The following is a 19,147-nucleotide window of genomic DNA, read 5'->3' as shown; positions in this document are numbered from 1 at the left end:
ATGGAAAGCAAGGCCAAATAATGGCAAGCAATACAGCAAATTACTTTCCAACTGTGTGAGAAGGGACATTAAGGTGTTTCCCCAGCAATGCAATGAATTTGTATTTTAAAAGCCACTTTAAAAGCTGTGATGTTGTGGCTGGATTTCGGGCGCAAGCCCTGCTTGTAAGGGATGGAGGTGGCGTTCATATGCCTTTGTGCCACTAATAGGATTTCAGCTTAGGAGCTCAGACTTGGGAATCTGGCTGGAAGCAAACGCGTCTGGGCCAATTGCAAGGCTGGATTGGAGTCGCAAGAAGTGCTTAAACATTTCATTAACTTGAGAGGCAAAAGGCTGTGTAATTTGGGAAGTTGACTCGCGGGGGAAACAAGTCATGGGCGATATACGTCTGCAAAAATGCCTAATGTATCTTTGTTCTGCAAGCCACAAAAGGGGAAAATCAGAGCCATTTCCAAAAGAGGCCTGTTCTTACAGCTGATGAAGTTCCTCCCCAAAGGGAGGCACAAACAATGGCAAACAGCGAGGCACAAACAATGGCAAACAGATAGAAAGTGCTCTTGTCTGTTTGGGGCAAGCGTGAATATTGCAATTGGCCATCTTGATTAGCATTGAATTGCCTTGCAGCTTCAAATCCTGGCTGCTTCCTGCCTGGCCCAAGGGGGGGGGGGAATCCTTTGTTGGGAGTTTATTTACTGTTCTTTATTTAACTAACTCCTTCAAACAAAAGATTCCCCCAGGCAGGAAGCAGCCAGGCTTTGAAGCTGCAAGGCCATTCAATGCTAATCAAGCTGGCCAATTGCAACATTCACACTTGCCTCGAACAGACGAGTTCTTTCTCCTACATTACTCCTCACTTGCCTAGTTTCCTTTTTATATATATATAATTTTCAAATACAGTGCACATTTAAAAACGGGGATAAGTGCAAAAACACAAGGACAAAAACAAAAAGAAATATATATATACACACATAAAGCAAAAGGAGAGGGGAGTAGGGATTATGATTTAAAGAAAAAAGAAGAGAGAGAGAGAAAAAAAGGGGGGGGGGAATAAGGAACAAAGGATAAGGATTTGAAAGAAAATTGGCTAAAAGTTTTTCACCGGTGGTACATGACCCCCAAAAAATTAGGCCTAATGTATAAAAATTATGATTAAAAATGTTGGAAATATAAATCCCAGGAAGGATCGTTCTACCATCTATGGTGGTTATGTAAAAAATAAAAATAATAAAAAAATATTGGAAAATGATTCACTAAGAAACAGAATTAATATTACAATTGAAGTTCCCACTAAAACCAGAGTATTATTTATTAGGAATTTTAGATAGCGAGACTAAATTTGAAAAGATGATGATATTTTATTTACATATTGTGCTACAGCCGCTAGGATTGCGAAAGCGTGGAAACTGGAGGAAATCCCGAAAAAAGACCCTTGGATTCATAAGCTAGAAGAAATACAAAATATGGACAAGCTTACATTCCTTTTGAAAGAAACGAGAGGAAAACCTGCTAGAAGGACAAACTGGAGTAAACTGGAAGAATATGTTAAGAAATGATTTGAATTATGTTTAACAACTTTGTTTAATTGGAAAATGATAATTTTGAATACAGTGTTCTAAAATAGTTATTTGAAGAATGGAAGTTACACTTCCCCTTAGATTGATGTTCCCTGAAATTTGTTACTCACTTGCCTAGTTTCCAACAGACCTCACAACCTCTGAGGATGCCTGCCACAGATGTGTGTCAAACGTCAGGAGAGAATGCTTCTGACATGGCCATACAGCCTAGAAAATTCACAGCAACCCAGTGATTCCGACCATGAAAGTCTTCGACAACACAATTTAACCTAGTTTGTGGCAGCCACAAAAACGAAGTTTCTGGAGTATAACAACTACTTTCAAAGTAAGTACCGCATAATTGAATAGGAATATTTGCAAACCAGGACATTTTTCATTCCCAGTTCAAAATCTAGGGCCAAATTTGGACGGATCGACTCCTTGTTCTGGATCTATGGCCACCTTCCTTTGCAGACATCGAACATTCCCTTTGAAAGGGACTCATTTAAGCGGCAGTTCCAAAGCAAGGTTATACAATGCTGGCCAATTACACCTTCAGATCTGAGGCATTGTTCTTTTGTACACTTAAAACCATCCCAATTGGCACTTGCTCAATTGATTCAAGTTTTTTTTTGTTTTTAAAAAACCCAATAACCACAATTGCTTCATCTCACCAATTAATCTATCAGACGCTGGAGCCAAGTGTCTTTGGTTTCACTCGTTTTCTTTCTGTCGTGGTTTTTAACGATTTCTCTTAGATTTAATACGACGGGCCTGTCTTGGGCAAGTCGTAGGGATTTATGTTTCGCAATCAATGTTTTAGCATCAAGAAATAAAAGGAGAATGTAAGGGATCTCTGCGAGGAATTTAGCAACAAGAAATCCGCAAGCATATGGACAATTTCAACAGAAAGGAGGAAACCATGAAAATGAACACAATCTGGCTCCCAGTATTCAAAAACTCTCACAATCTGGCTCCCATTATTCAAAAACTCTGAAATCAGGACAGTAATTAAAGAGCAACACTGAGAAAATGGAAATTCCAGGCATGAATCAATCAGGGCCAGCTAACACCTCCCAACAAAGGATTCCCCACAATTTAATAATAATAATAATAATAATAATAATAATAATAATAATAATAATACTGTATATACTCGAGTATAAGCCTAGTTTTTCAGCCCTTTTTTAGGACTAAAAAAAACCTCCTCGGTTTATACTCGGGTGAGGGTCCTGGTGGGCTTATATTCAGGTCGGCTTATACTCAAGTATATATGGTATATTTATTATTTTTCTCTATTATTATTGGTATTGTTACATTTATTATTTTACTCTATTGATTATTATTATTACATTTATTATTTTATTCTATTATTGTTGTTACTTTTACATTTACTCTATTTTTATTATTATTAATACATTTATTTTTTACTCTATTATTATATTTATTATTTTACTGCATTTATTATTATTATTATTATTATTATTATTTATTTCAATCTATTATTATTAAAAGAATACATAAGCACATTTACATGGAAGAAGATGAAAATAATGGTTTAATCAGAGTTGAACAGTCATATTTTAAATTACAGTTTGATGGAAAAATTCAAAAACATTTAAACTACTGATGCCTCAATTGATGTAATTTTATTGGTATCTCAGCTTATACTGGAGTCAATATTTTCCCAGTTTTTTTGTGGTAAAATTAGATGCCTCGGCTTATATTCAGGTTGGCTTATACTCAAGTATATATGGTAATAATAATAATAATAATAATAATAATAATAATAATAATAGACACTTGGGAAGTGTTCGACTTGTGATTTTGTGATACGAAATCCAGCATATCTATCTTGTTTGCTGTGTCATACAATAATAATAATAATAATAATAATAATAGCTTTTCCTTTGTTTTTCTTGATTTCCTTATCCCTCCTTATTTTTTTTTATCGTGTCAGAAGCGACTTCAGAACATACTGCAAGTCGCTTCTGGTGTGAGAGAATGGACTGTCTACAGAGATGTTGCAAAAAGGATGCCCAGATATGTTACCATCTTGTTTAGAGCCTTCTCTCATGTCCCTGCAAGCTAGAGCTGACAGATGGGAGCTCACCCCATCTCACGAATTTGAACCAGCAACCTTCAGGTTGGCAAGCCAACCTTCAGGTCAGCAGTCCAGCTGGCACAAGGGTTTAACTCCTCTCCCTCCTTATAAAAATATTCAATAGCAGAGCCTCTTTCAGTGAAGGCTGAAGACCAATCCTAACTTTTAGAATTGATAGAATGGATATTTGCTGCTTAGTTTTGGACACTAATTCTTCTGAGAAAAGACAGGGAGTGAGAAAGATAATGTGTTATGTATGATCATAATTTGAGTTTGGAAGTTTTGAGACCACATTTGTATCACAATATTAAATTTCCTCCACTTTTTTTGGTACATGTTTATGAGAAAAATATATATCATAGCCAATGCCGGCTGGTAATGACAAATTGCGACTCCGGACCCATTTAATTAGAACATGAATATTTGATGGCAATTCTGCTGGTAGATCAACATTTCAAAGGGAGAGCAGGGACACTCCACAGATTGAATTCCAACAAAACGGGATTGGGCTTAATGAGATAATTAGGCCGGGGCCAGACTTTGAAAACGGAGTTGGCTTTTCTGCACTGAAAGAGACGCATGTCACGCATTTCACGGGAGGGAAAAGAAAGTGAAGTGTTGGGTCTCAGATTAATTGGGGTACGTCTTGACAGCGGTAAGCAGCAAGGAGAAAAAGAATGCAAATGTGAGTAGATCGATAGGTACTGTTCCGGCAGGAAGGTAATGGCGTTCCATGCAGTCATGTCAGCCACAAGACCTTGGAGGTGTCTATGGACAATGCCGACTCTTTGGCTTAGAAATGGAGATGAGCACCTCACTCTAGAGTCGGACAGGACTAGACAGGGGAAAATCTTTACCTTTACCTACTGTGAATTTATGATATTATGTTGACTGTTTATTGTTTATGTTTTGTTTTGCACTTGTTGTATTTTGGATGTTACACCTTGAGTGTTCTGTGAGCCACCACGAAACCCTCTGGGAGATGGTGGTGGAATGTAAATAAAAGTTTATTATTATTATTATTATTATTATTATTATTATTATTATTATTATTATTATTGTTATTTGAAACACAACAAGATGAGCCCACAGCAGACACTCTGCTGGCTGTTGTACTGGATCACATGCCAGACACTTCCCAAGTGTCTAGGACTGTGTGATGTATCGGCGAATAATGCGTGCAGATACTAGCAAGGTGGCCTTCTGCAGCTGGCAAATGGTAATTTTGTCAGCACCAATTGTGTTTAAGTGCAGGCCAAGGCCAAGGTCTTTAGGCACTGCACCCAGTGTGCCCATCACCACTGGGACCACCTTGACTGGCTTGTGCCAGAGTCTTTGCAGTTCAATCTTTAAATCCTCATATTGTGTCAGCTTTTCCAGTTGTTTCTCCTCAATCCTGCCATCACCTGGGATTGCAACATTGACAATCCATACTTTGTCATTTATTCTTATTATTATTATTATTAATAATAATAATAATAATAATAATAATAATAATAATAATAATATGTTCAACTTCCAAGACTGCCTGGAGTTGGAAGGCAACTGCTTTCACCACCACTTTGCCCAAAAAAAGGAACGTCTGAGACTGGTCTCTAATTATTGAGGTCCAGGGGATCCAGGGAGGGCTTTTTCAGCAGCGGACTAACTACTGCTTCTGTTAAACAGGATGGACAAACAGTTTTAAGAAAAACTATGGTAAGCTTGGCATGAATCTATAAACCTTTGGATGCCTTTGAGCAGAGACTCCCATGAAAAGCACAGACGGGGATCATACCTTGGTTGCAGAGTGGGCCAAAAAACCCCGGGAGGCAATCGCAGAGCCCCGTGACGTGATGGCAAGGGACGGTGCTGTGGATGCACTGAGGGCACGGCTGGCTGCAGTGATGCCCATAGAAGCCGGGAGGACAAACTGAAATTGAAAAAAAAATGAGTCATATAAATGGGAGAGAAAACTCATCAAGTTCCTAGCCCTCGTTGCTGCTATCAGTTGCAACGACATGCATGCACATTTCCTGGAATAAAGACACTTTAGAGTTACTGGACTCACAACAACCTTCAGGATATTGAAATACAACACCGCCTGAGCTCTGCGAGTGCAGCATTTTTCCGTATGAAGCAGAGAGTGTTTGATGACCGGGACATCCGTAGAGATACCAAGGTGCTTGTTTACAAAGCCATTGTCCTCCCAACCCTGCTCTACGCCTGCGAAACGTGGACGGTCTACAGACATCACACCAAATTCCTGGAGCGTTTCCATCAGCGTTGCCTCAGGAAAATCCTGCAAATCTCTTGGGAAGACAGGCGGACAAATGCCAGCGTGCTGGAAGAAGCAAAGACCACCAGGATTGAAGAAATGCTCCTACGCCATCAACTCCGCTGGACTGGCCACGTTGTCCGAATGCCCAAAGATCACCGTCTCCCAAAGCAGTTACTCTACTCCGAACTCAAGAATGGGAAACGTAATGTTGGTGGGCAGGAAAAGAGATTTAAAGATGGGCTTAAAGCCAATCTTAAAAACTGTGGCATAGACACTGAGAACTGGGAAGCTCTGGCCCTTGAGCGCTCTAATTGGAGGTCAGCTGCGGAGTTCGAAGAGGCACGAACGGAGGGCTTAAGGGAGAAACGTGCCAAGCGTCAAGCTAGCCCTTCCGCCTGGAAACCGATGCCCTCACTGCGGGAGAATATGCGGGTCAAGAATCGGTCTCTTCAGCCACCTAAGAACCCACCCCCAAGACACCAAGGATGGAAGACAATCGTCCTCGAGCTACGAGGGATCGCCTAAGCAAGAAAGCAACCTAAGCAATTGAAAGACAAAACTGTCTAGGAAAAATATACTGATTTGCCTGATGAAGTAGGACCTGAGCCATAGTAAGCCACATCTCCAAAGTGCTATGATTCTGAATTTCCAGAATAACAAGCTAAAGGACAAGCAAAACTCAAATGTGCAACTTATTCCTTTCTTCCCTAAGTCAGTCAAAGCATTTTTCCAGCTTTGTCACCAGAATTTTCTTCCTAATGGAGGTGGGAGATGTTGATCTGCTAGGGTCCCAACTTCTCATTGACTGTAGGTTTTCCACCCATCCTTTCTGGATAAAGGTGGGCACTGACTCATTGTATACGTCAGCCCCTTTTTGGAAGCCTTGCTGCCAACCCACCGCTCAAGACAGAGATGTGTCTTTCGAAACAGAAGAGATGTCTCCCTTAGTTCTCTTGGAGAATTGCAAAGAGAGAACACTTCGGAGCGGCGGGAAAAAAGTGCCTTGAAATGGAAATGCTGAAAGGCCATTTACAGCAGCAGGGGGTCAAGGACAAGGCTGCCGCTGCTTTTAAATAAAAAAGAGAAAGAAAGAGCCATTGCAAATTCTTTCGGACAGAAGGACCTGTGGCGGCGGGAAGAAAGACTAGTGGAAATCAAGTGGGAAATAGGCCTTTTCTGCTCCATAGAAAAGAGTTACTTGTAGTACTCAAGAGCTCTTTTTTATTTGGCAAAAAAAGACATTGGGTCCTTGATTATATACAACCTCTTTATGCAACCGCTTTAAGCTTCAAGGGAGGAGAATCCACCTAAACATTAGGAGGAAAAACTTGATAGTCAGGGCTGTTTGGGAGGAGAACAGACTATCCTGTTTCCCCTTATATTAATTTTTGCTCCCAAAGATGTGTTAGATCTTATTTTCAGGGGATGTCTTATTTTTCCATGAAGAAGAATTCACATTTATTGTTGAATAAAAAATGAAAATTTATCATATACTTTACAGTAGTTGTCATCACAAACCAGCATAACCAGACAAACTGTGAATCCTTTCAAGAAGTTCTTGTTATTACCATTATTTCCATGTACAACTATCTATGGTACATACATTTACCAATCCTGCATGCTCTGGTGTTGTTTGACGGGCATGCTTCCAAACACAAACTTTACTAGGTCTTACTTTTGGGGGAGGCCTTATATTTAGCAATTCAGCAAAACCTCTACTAGGTCTTATTTTCTGGTGATGTCTTATTTTTGGGGAAACAGGGTAAGTGAAAGTGGCACACTCTCCTTGGTTCAATGTTTGGATATATTCACCTCTCCTTTCTGTGTTGGCAAAAGATTGGACTAGATTGTGTTGGGTGGTCTCTCTCAGCTCTGGGATTTGGAAACCCAGATTAATCTCAACTGCCACACTTCCATTCCCCCCAGTGTTTGTGTCCCTAAATGATTCCCACGTTCTGCATCAGTCTCCGTCACCTTTGACAGAGCGGACTTCTCCTGATTGTTTTCTCAAGTCATTATGGTGATCCTAAGGCAACTCTTCCTGGCATGATTACCATATTGACTCAAGTCTCATGCACCAACTAATCTTATGCACAACTCAGTTTTCAAAATTCTGAGGGAAAAAGTATTTGCTGCCAAGTGCAATGCTCAGTGGCAAAAAGTGCACTTTTTGTAATTTTGTTTCCTGCTTAGAATTCCTTCTCCGAAAATGAAAGTGTTGAAACACCAAAGTTTTTAGTGGCAGAAAGGAAAATCTTGGTTGCATCTATGCTGTAGAATAGATCCACTTTAATTGCCTTGGTTCAATGCTATGGAGTCATGGAGGCTGTAGTTTTACAAGACTTTGAGCCTTCACTGCCAAAGTGTGCAGATGCCTCACCAAACTACAAATGCCATGATTCCATAGCCTTGGGCCGTGACCATTAAATTAGATAGGATATCCCTTAAATAGGAGCTCCAGGTGCAACTCCTGTAACAGCTTCTCCTTTTTTGCTTTGTATTATGTGAATTGATTGCGCACCCTAATTTTGGTGAGGCTGTTTAGCTAAAAAAGGTGAGCATTAGATCTGAGTAAATAGGGTAGTTTTGGAGGGCACTCTGTCATTGTGTTCCTCTGAGGCTGAGAGAGTGTGACTCGCCTGACTTCTCCATAGACATGAGGAAAGGAATAGCCCTTCTAAAGTAAACTTTTGCACCCAACACAATTTGTATTTCAACTCTTCCAGTAACCATCCCAAACTCGGCTCTCATTCAGATGTGCCTTAGAATCCAGGTGGTTGGCCAACGTTGGTTTAGGATATTTGTCTGATTTCTCCTCTTCACTCACTGGAGTACATGTAACTTTGTGCATGTTACAAGTAATTTTGTTACCTGTTATGTGTAACTTTGCGGCAAGTGGTGCTACTGGTGGAAGAGGAGGCTGACAAAGTGGCCCGCGGTCGCAAAAGCTTGTGCCAAATAAACAACATTTTCAGCTCAGTGAAGATCACACTGAAAACATACTCACATCCTTAACACATCACAGAGAAGAGGGGAGCAGGTTTGCTCTTTGCTGGACCAAGTCCAATGATTTTAAATTACAGGAATGTACCGTATATACTCGAGTATAAGCCGACCTGAATATAAGCCGGGGCACCTAATTTTACCACAAAAAAACTGGGAAAACATTTACTCCAGTATAAGCCGAGGGTGGTAAATTTCAGAAATAAAAATAGATACCAATAAAATTACATTAATTGAGGCATCAATAGGTGAAATATTTTTGAATATTTACATAAAGCTCAAATTTAAGATAAGATTGTCCAACTCTGATGAAATCATTACTCTCAACTTCTTCAATGTAAATGTGCTTATGTATCCTTTTAATAATAATAGAGTAAAATAATACATGTAATAATAATAATAACAATAATAAATACAGGAAAATAATACATGTAGTAATAGAGTAAAATAATAAATATAATAATAATAAGATCAGAGTGAAATAATAAATGTATTATTAATAATAATAATAGAGTTAAATAAATGTACTGCAATAGTAGCGACAATAATAGAGAAAAATAACAAATGTAATAATACCAATAATAATAGAGAAAAATAATAAATGTACCATATATTCTCAAGTATAAGCTGACCCAAATATAAGCCACTAAAGTACACAGAAATCTATAATAAGTATAGAGATACAGTTGTCTATTACTAACTGATATACCGGCTAGACCACTGGTAACAGACAAATTGTAATTCTTACAGGCGCAAGAATTCTTGCGCCTGTAAGAATTACAATTTGTCTGTTACCAGTGGTCTAGCCGGTATATCAGTTAGTAATAGACAACTGTACCAAATATAAGCCAACCAGGAAACCTCACCCGAGTATAAGCCGAGGGGGGCATTTTCAGTCTTAAAAAAAGGGCTGAAAGACTAGGCTTATACTCGAGTATATACAGTAGATTCTGCTTGAACATTAAAAGGAATTTCACAGTGAGAGTGGCTCAGCAATGGAAACAATTGCTAAAGAGAGGGAAAGGTCCTTACTAGCTCCCTAATAGGAATGCTTAGCTGTAAACAACAACAACAACAAAAGCAGCAGCACTATGTAGCAACATTTGAAAAAGTTTCTGTTCCTGGTTTGAAAGTGTTATTTCTATTTAATTGTGCAGTCCTTACTTTGAAAGTAGTTGTTCTACTCCCGAAACGTTGTTTTTTGTGGTTGCCAAAAACCATGTTGAATTGGCCGAGACTCGATGAAATAGTCATTGAAAAACTATTGCAAAATGTGCTGCATGTCCCAGAAAAACAACTTTTTTGCAGTTTAATAAACTTTCCCCATGTTTGATGATAGAGCTAATTAGGAAATAACATTTATAACCCAGGAACAAAATTCATGTTACACAGTGTGATAAGTAGCAGCAGCAGTAATAGTAGTAGTAGTTGTATTTATATCCTGCTTTTCCTCTCCCAAAGGAGACTCCTGCACTGAGATGGGGATTGGACTCTATGGCTCATGAATCCCCTTCCAACTTTATGATTCTATGCCAGGGCTTGTTGTTGTTGTTATTGTCGTTGTTGTTGTTGTTGTAATAGGGAGTCCCTAGGAGAATTGGGGAGCATGGAACAAGGGATGTATATGCATTGGATGTGGCAAGAAGCCCTTACTTCGTTGGCACATGGGTCCACGGAAGCCCGGTGCGCACTCGCAGGTCCCATCTTCTGGGGAGCAGGAGCCTCCGTTCTCACAGTTGCAGGCGATGGAACAGTTGGGTCCCCAACGTCCCTGGGCACAGACGCTGTCGCAATGGATGCCTGGAGAAAAGCAAGCAGGGAGATTAACCTTGCATTCGAAAAGGAGAGCTCTGGATGCGTGAGTGAGTTCAAGGCTAGTATGAACAGCCACAGATCACTTCTGACACGATAAATAAATAAATGGTGCAGATCATGAAAAACTATGGATTGCTCTGAAAGAAATGGCTGTGCCACAACGTTTGATTCTCCTGATGTGTCAGCACTCACTAGGACAAGAGGCCGCTGTCAGAATTGAATATAGAGAAACAGAATGGTTCCCAACTGTGAAGGAAGGAGCAGAGAGGGGAAGCTCCTTCAGGCAGGGGGGGATTTTTTTTATCCCACCGCTGCCATCAAAAAGTGAAGGATGCTTAATTACGAGGAGCTGCCACCAATTTGTAATGGAGCTAATTATGACTGCCACCAATTTGGAAAGATGGAACCACCAATTGAAATGATCTAGCCACCAAAGACTCAAGGAGGAGACCTTTTACTTTTTATTCCTTTCTTCTTTTACTTATTTACTTTAGATGGTAGCGTACTTGTTGAAAAACAATAACAAGTTTATTCAGGCACAAAGCTTAGTGGTTACAATGATGTTTCTCACAAAGAGGTATTCTTAATAACAGTTACAATACTTGAATAAGATGAATCAACTCTCTAAAATATTACTTCTTTTACTTAAGGAAACTCTATTCCTCAGTCACTTTTATACCACAGTCACCCCTGTGTTCCTTACTAGGACACAGATTATACCAAATAAGTCACCAAACTTATTTTAAACTGACTCAAATTGACCAATTGAGTCTCCCTGATCCCCTTAACCTAGGATCAGTCTTCCCTGTGCCTCATCAGAGCACAGACTGGCTCTCTTTTTTAAACCCTGCACTTCTTCAGCAAAATGGCAGTTGGCTCCGCCCACTTCTCCATAGCAACCACCCTCTCAATGCTGAGAGCAGCAACTGCAATACTTACCGTTCTAAAACACAAACACACAATTAAACATAACATTTGTAAACCAAAAATTTGTACTTCATTACACCAACTGGCAAAGGGGCCGGGCTGTGGTGCAGGCTGGTGAGCAGCTTGCTGCAATACCCCACTCTGACCATGAGGTCATGAGTTCGAGGCTAGCCCGTGGCGGGGTGAGCACTCGTCAATTAAAAAATAAAAAACAGCCCCTGCTCGTTGCTGACCTAGCAACCCGAAAGATTGTTGCATCTATCAAGTAGGAAAAACGGTACCACTTATAAAGTGGGGAGGCAAATTGAACTAATTTACGACGTTGGAATGAGGAAGTGGATGATGAAGCAGCTGCTCCCCCCTGTGGCCGGAATTGAACATCCCCTCAGGAGAAGGTTAAATTGCCTCTGTGTCTGTCTCTGTCTCGGTTCTATGTGTATATGGACAATGAATGTTTGCCCTATATGTATATAATGTGATCCGCCCTGAGTCCCCTTCGGGGTGAGAAAGAGGGGTGGAATAAAAATACTGTAAATAAATAAATAAATGAATAAAGGGATCAGACAAGACTGCATTTTATCCCCTTTTCTGGATGCCGAACATACTCAGACACAAAACCGGATTAGACTCAAGAGGCATGAAAATTGGAGGAAGGAATACCATCAATTTCAGGTATGCAGATGGCACTTTACAAGTAGCAGAAAATAGCGAAGACTAGGAACAACTGTTGAAGAAGGTCAAGAAAGAAATTGTTTTCTTAAGACTCAGCTGTAAGCCCCCCTTGGCTTGATTATCTTCAGTAATGATCATTCCAAGACTTTGCTCTTTTCTGCTAGTAGTATGGTGCTGAGTCTATATGCATTTACTACTGGCACAATTTCTGCTGTGTATCCGCACATTACAATATGCGTCCTAAAAAAATTAGAGGGCAAATTAAAAAATGCAACCTTGTTACAAACTTGCTAAATAGATCACAATAATGTTCCCCATATGATTAGGCCATAACGGAACCTGTGCTTTACAGGGCACTTAGCATAATCACCGATCCCACCCTGGATGCCGCGTCTCTATTCTCAGAAATGCGTGCGCTCCGCAAATATGCAGAGATGCAGAAAATGAAAATGCGGGCATCAAATGGCTCCCAAGACAATACAGTGCCATTTATCCCAACATCTGAATCTGCTAAAGTTCAGGGTGCATGAGCTTATATGTGGCAGAGTATTTACAGGAGATTTAAGAAAAGCGCACAGTGGTATTCTTTTAATTAATGCCATTTAAACGAGGTTCTTTGCTCTTTCTCTTGTCAACAAATGAATTAAAATGAGCCGGGACACAACCGTGCAAATCCCAAGTAGCCTATAAAGCTATTAATGAAATGGCTAGACTTGCTAGGCAAATACTTTCATTATTTTCGACACAGCTCGGGCTGTGGCGCAGGCTGGAGAGCAAGCCAGCTGCAACCAGCTGCAATGAATCACTCTGACCAGGAGGTCATGAGTTTGAGGCCCGCTCGGAGCCTATGTTTGTCTTGTCTTTGTTCTATGTTAAAAGGCATTGAATGTTTGCCTATATGTGTAATGTGATCCGCCCTGAGTCCCCTTCGGGGTGAGAAGGGCGGAATATAAATGCTGTAAATAAATAATAATAAATACATTCTTCTAGTATCAATGCAAGTTTATAAGGAGCGGTACAGTATGAGACCCATATCCACAATTCTATTTATCCATATCTGGAAAAGATGCCGTCTCTCAGCATTAGATCAGTGTTTCTCAACACATATTTCTGATGGTTTTAGGAACCTCTTTGGCAGAGAAGGCTGAAGATCTCACTGCCTGTCCTTCTCTTCCTTTTTGGAAACAGACTATAAATCCTTCCAAATATGTGCAAAATTTGGTCCAGATCCACCGTTGTTTGGGTTCACAGTGCTCTCCAGATGTACCCTGTTTCCCTGAAAATAAGACATCCCCAAAAAATAAGACCTAGCAAAGGTTTTGCTGAATTGCTAAATATAAGACCTCCCCCGTAAGACCTAGCAAAATTTTTGTTTGGAAGCATGCCCGGTGCCCCGCCAAACAAAACACCAGAGCATGCAGGATTGATAAATGTACATACCAATTGTACATGGAAATAATGGTAGTACAGTAGAGTCTCACTTATCCAACATAAACGGGCCGGCAGAATGTTGGATAAGCGAATATGTTGGATAATAAGGAGGCATTAAGGAAAAGCCTATTAAACATAAAATTAGGTTATGATTTTACAAATGAAGCACCAAAACATCATGTTAGACAACAAATTTGGCAGAAAAAGTAGTTCAATATGCTGCAATGCTATGTAGTAATTACTGTATTTATGAATTTAGCACCAAAATATCATGATATATTGAAAACATTGACTACAAAAATGCTTTGGATAATCCAGAATGTTGGATAAGCGAGTGTTGGATAAGTGAGACTCTACTGTAACAAGAAATTCTTGACAGGAGTCACAGTTTGTCTGGTTTGGTTATGTTGGTTTGTGATGACAACTACTGTACCGTATATAATAAATGTTCATTTTTTTGTTCAACAATAAATGTGAATTCTTCTTCATGGAAAAATAAGACATCCCCTGAAAATAAGACCTAGCGCATCTTTGGGAGCAAAAAATAATATAAGACACTGTCTTATTTTCGGGGAAACACGGTAGGTGAACTATATCTCCCCTAAATCACTGTCAATTCTTCCCAAATCCCTCCAGCATTTTCTGTTGTTCATAGGGTTTCTGTGTGGGAAGTTTGGCCCAATTCTATTGGTGGGGTTCAGAACGCTTTTTGATTGTAGGTGAACTATAAATCCCAGCAACTACAACTCCCAAATGTCAAGGTCTATTTTTTCAAAACTCCACCAGTGTTTAAATTTCGGCATATTGAGTATTTGTGCCAAATTTGGTCCAGATCCATCATTGTTTGGAGTCCACAGTGCTCTCTGGATGAACTACAACTCCAAAACTCAATGTCAATGCACACCAAACCCTTCCAGTATTTTCTGTTGGTCATGGGAATTCTCTGTACCAAGGTTGGTTCAATTCCATTGTTAGTGGAGTTCAGAATACTCTTTGATTGTAGGTGAATTATAAATCCCAGCAACTACAACTCCCAAATGACAAAAGCATCCCCTCCCCCCAACCCCACCAATATTCAAATTTGGGTGTATTGAATATTTGTGCCAAATTTGGTCCAGTGAATGAAAATACATCCTGCGTATAAGGTATTTACATTACAATTCATAACAGTAGCAAAACAACAGTCCTGAAGTAGCAACAAAAATAATTTTATGGTTGGGTGTCACCACAACATGAGGAACTGTATTAAGGGGTTTGCAGCATAAGAACCACTGGTCTAGGTTTTCAAGCGTGACTCCATGGTGTTCTTGAGCCAGAAGTCTTTCATTTCCATAGGGATTGTTACTATCTCTGGTTTCACATATCTATATATAGCTTGGGAAGGTATTCCACATACCGTATAAGTACAAGCCAACCCGAATATAAGCCAAGGCACCTAATTTTACCACAAAAAAAACTGGGAAAACATTGACTCCAGTATAAGCCGAGGGTGGTAAATTTCAGAAATAAAAATAGATACCAAAAAAATTACATTAATTGAGGCCTCAGTAGGTTAAATGTTTTTGAATATTTACATCAAGCTCAAATTTAAGATAAGACTGTCCAACTCTGATCAAATAATTATTCTCATCTTCTTCAATGTAAATGTGCTTATGTATCCTTTTAATAATAATAGAGTAAAATAATACATGTAATAATAATAATAAATACAGGAAAATAACACATGTAATAATACATAGAGTAGAATAATAAATGTAATAATAATAAGATCAGAGTGAAATAATAAATGTATCAATAATAATAAAAATAGAGTAAAATAAATGTAATAGTAGCAACAATAATAGAGAAAAATAATAAATGTAATAAAACTAATAATAATAGAGAAAAATAATAAATGTACCATATATTCTCAAGTATAAGCTGACCCAAATATAAGCCAACCAGTACCCTCACCCGAGTATAAGCCGAGGGGGGGCTTTTTCAGTCTTTAAAAAAGGGTGAAAAACTAGGCTTATACTCGAGTATAAACAGTATATAAGGGGCTGATATGGTACCTACTTCTCCAATACTTGCGAGTGCAGTCAGTGACGTTTTCTGGCGAGAAGGAAAACCTGGCACATACATTGCAGCAGATGACAACTAATCCTTCTGCCTCCACCTGTAATGTTATTTTTTCACACCTTTCAGGCGGCAATAGCACTTACTGATATCACTATAGATGTGTATGACTGGTAGCGAATACTACAGAAGACAGGATCAGGATCCAAAATGATCCAAAATTAGTGTCCGGTGGAGGCTCCTTCCTTGAAAGCTTTTAAACCGAAGCTGGATGGCTATCTGTTGGGGATGCTTTGATTGTGCTTTTTCCTGCACAAAAGATTGTGGTTGGACAGTGGACTAGATGGCACTTCAGCTGTATCATTCTGTGACTAAACTCCAAGCACTGGAGCCCTCAGTGGTGCAGCAGGTTAAACTGCGGAACTTCTGAACTTGCTGACCAAAAGGTTGGTGGTTCGAATCGGGGAAGCGGGGTGAGCTCCTGCTGTTAGCCCCAGCTTCTGCCAACCTAACAGTTGTAGATGAATTGGGGTACATCTTGATGGCGGTAAGCAGCAAGGAGAAAAAGAATGCAAATGTGAGTAGATCAATAGGTACCGTCCAGCAGGAAGGTAACAGCACTCCATGCAGTCATGCCGGCCACATGATCTTGGAGGTGTCTACGGACAACGCCGGCTCTTTGGCTTAGAAATGAAGATGAGCACCAACTCTCAGAGTCGGACACGACTAGACTTAAAGTCAGGGGAAAACTACTAAACTCCAAGCACTGAACTTTGGATCCCTGTTCCGTCCCCCAGGACGATGGTTTGCCTTACCTATTGGTCGTTTGTTTGTTTTCCCTCCTTTACATTTTGTTTGAGCCTCTGGCTGCAAAAGCCTAGGAAAAGTGGCTTGGAATCTGCAAGAGCTGGCTGCAGTTTTCTTTGCAGTGATTGGTCAAAGAGTGCAACATCTTAGGACCGCCCTTTTTACCAGGGTCTAGTCTCCATTTTGGAGCTTCATTCTGGCTATAGTATTCCAACGTGCTGGAGCTGTGCAAGGCTAAGTGGGACAAATCATCCTCAAAACCAGGCCAATCTAAGCCTATCCAAATTAGATAAGTATTGAATTATACTGATCTGGAATAGGAAATCTAGTTAGAGGAGCAGGGTTATTCCATCGCTTCTAGAACTAATCTTTGCTGTAAAGATAGGGAAGGAAAGAGTTTCTCCTTCTAATATAGACAGCGTGATTAGGGTATAGTGGTTTTATAATCACCTTTGCCTTCTGGAACCAGGGATAATTCTGCAACTAAAACCTATGGAAATTTGTTTCATTTTCTGCAACTTTAAGATCTGTGCCAGGTTTACAACCTTGTATGAATAAACATCCTTTTTTGAAGTTCTCCAGACTCAGTCGTTCAATATTTTAGGACAGCTTATAGGGATTTGCAGTTCGCCCGGATAAAGGACGGCACGTTTCAGCTTTATAGTTTTTTTTATTGTCTGGCGGACGGCACAGTTTTGAGGTAGATCAGCGGTTTTTCCGCTTGAGCTAGCTTGCACGGCTTATAGTTTTTTATAGTTTAGGAAGTTTAGTTTAGGCCGCGGCTTTTCCGCCTGAGCTCAGTCTGCATACCTAAAGACTCTACCAGCGTCTGAGGCAGTGGAGCCCGCTCTCAGACCTGAAGGAGTCAAATAGTGGGGCTCTATTTCCTTGCTATTTGGCTCGCGTGTGCGCACGTGGCCCAGTGGCTTTCTGGGTTTGCACAGGCTGTGCAGTTCCCAGCAACGTCCAGGGCTCCCTCGGCGGTAGACCTCGAGCCGCGGAGCACCAGCGACAGTTCTTTGGCTGGCTCTGAGGCGTGAAGCCCACCAGAACCAGGCTAGAACCTGGACAGGCCTGGCAACGCTGCTGCGAGTTCGGCCGGAGCACTCGGCCGGCTTCGACCTGCCTCATCGTCCTGTGGTGGTGACCTGCCTCATCGCCTGGCGGTGGTGACCTGCCTCATCGTCCTGCGGTGGTGACCTGCCTCATCGTCCTGCGGTGGTGACCTGCTTCATCGTCCTGCGGTGGTGACCTCCCTTCACAGCGGGGAGGAGGCATCTTTTCTCTCCTCCTTTCCAAAGCCAGCCTCGGTGCTCCTTCGGCGGCAGGCCTCGAGCCGCAGAGCACGAGGTGCTTGAAAATTTGGCGAAGTCGCCATTTTGGCAGTTTACGTCACTCGGGCAAGGGAGGTATCAAGTGGCAAGTTGCTGTCAGTTGGCATTTTGCAGCTTGCCCACTAAAATCTGGCGCCAAAGGTCACAATCTTTGTAAAGTATAGTTACTTAGTGATATATATTGCTATGGTTAAGTGTTGTGCATTGTATTATATATTGCATTTGCTTTTATTGTAAATTTACTTGCTGGTATGTTGTATTTGCCTTTGTTGTAAATTTACTTGCTATTAAGAATACATAATGTCTATGCAATTTCAAGATGATGCAGATGGTATACCTCCTTCTGAGGCTGAAAGTAGGAATGAAAGGCCCCAAAGGATAAAGCACCCTTCAGCCAAGATGCTAGCCCATCTAATAGATGAAAAGGAGCTCCTCCATGTGAGGTTAGGTTCGGCATGGGAGCGAATTGTAACATTGATGGACAGAATTGAGAGCTTGGGTATTACAAGGGTGCCATCCATATTACAGACCGACCTTGAAGAGACCTTCGGTCTCTGGAGGGGTTTGGTGTCTAAGATAGTCCAGGTCCTTGAGCGCATTAACGCCAAGGATTCAGAGTTAGAAATAGTGAGTGTCTTAGCTGACACTAATGAGAAAGAAAATAAGGTGAGGGCAATTCTAGATGCCTTGGAATTTAGTTCTCCACCTGTTAATCTAAGGTCTGAGCCAAAAGGAAATCAGTCTTCCTTATGCAGCCATGAGACCAATCTTTTAAAATCACCTGCTGTGGCACTTAGTCTTAAGTCCAACCGCTCTAGCCAGGTATCTAAGCTAAGGGAGTGTGCATCATCTAAACATAGCCACTCTAGCAAGTCTTCTGCTGCTGGGAGTGCCATCTCTTCCCTAGCTGCCTTGCACATTAAGGAGGCTGCACGTCTAGAGCTAAAGAGCAAGGTAGCGGGGGCGGAGGCTGATGCTAAGGCAGCTGATCTCACCCTTCCCTTTAAAGAAGAAGAGCAACGACTGCAAATAGAACAGGCCCGTAGACAAAGCGAAATGCAAATAGAACAGGCCCGTAGACAAAGCGAAATGCAAATGGAACAGGCCCAAAGGCAAGGTGAAATAGAAATGCTTAGAATAAGGATGGATGCTACTGCCAAAAAGGTAAGGGCTGAGACTTTGG

The 19,147-nt window shown here is 40.7% G+C and overlaps 1 protein-coding gene across 11 annotated transcripts in view; it reads right to left on the bottom strand.

Annotated features, from left to right (window-relative positions):
- megf11 (multiple EGF like domains 11) overlaps positions 1-19,147 on the bottom strand; it is a 578,352-nt gene that overhangs the window by 47,338 nt on the left and 511,867 nt on the right. For all 11 annotated transcript variants that reach the window (XR_010000925.1, XM_062963273.1, XM_062963274.1 and 8 more), the window contains 2 exons: positions 10,574-10,720; positions 5,435-5,569 (listed from right to left, as the gene is read on the bottom strand). Coding sequence is in view for 10 of the 11 variants with exons in the window: in XM_062963273.1 (XP_062819343.1) it covers positions 5,435-5,569; positions 10,574-10,720 (282 nt within the window). In the remaining variant the exon portion in view is untranslated. The remainder of the gene's footprint in view (positions 1-5,434; positions 5,570-10,573; positions 10,721-19,147) is intronic.

This window comes from Anolis carolinensis, unplaced genomic scaffold (assembly GCF_035594765.1).
Source record: "Anolis carolinensis isolate JA03-04 unplaced genomic scaffold, rAnoCar3.1.pri scaffold_11, whole genome shotgun sequence".
Classification (NCBI taxonomy): domain Eukaryota; kingdom Metazoa; phylum Chordata; class Lepidosauria; order Squamata; family Dactyloidae; genus Anolis; species Anolis carolinensis.
Note: the sequence above shows the minus strand (reverse complement) of the source record. Positions and strands in the feature narration are given on the sequence as shown.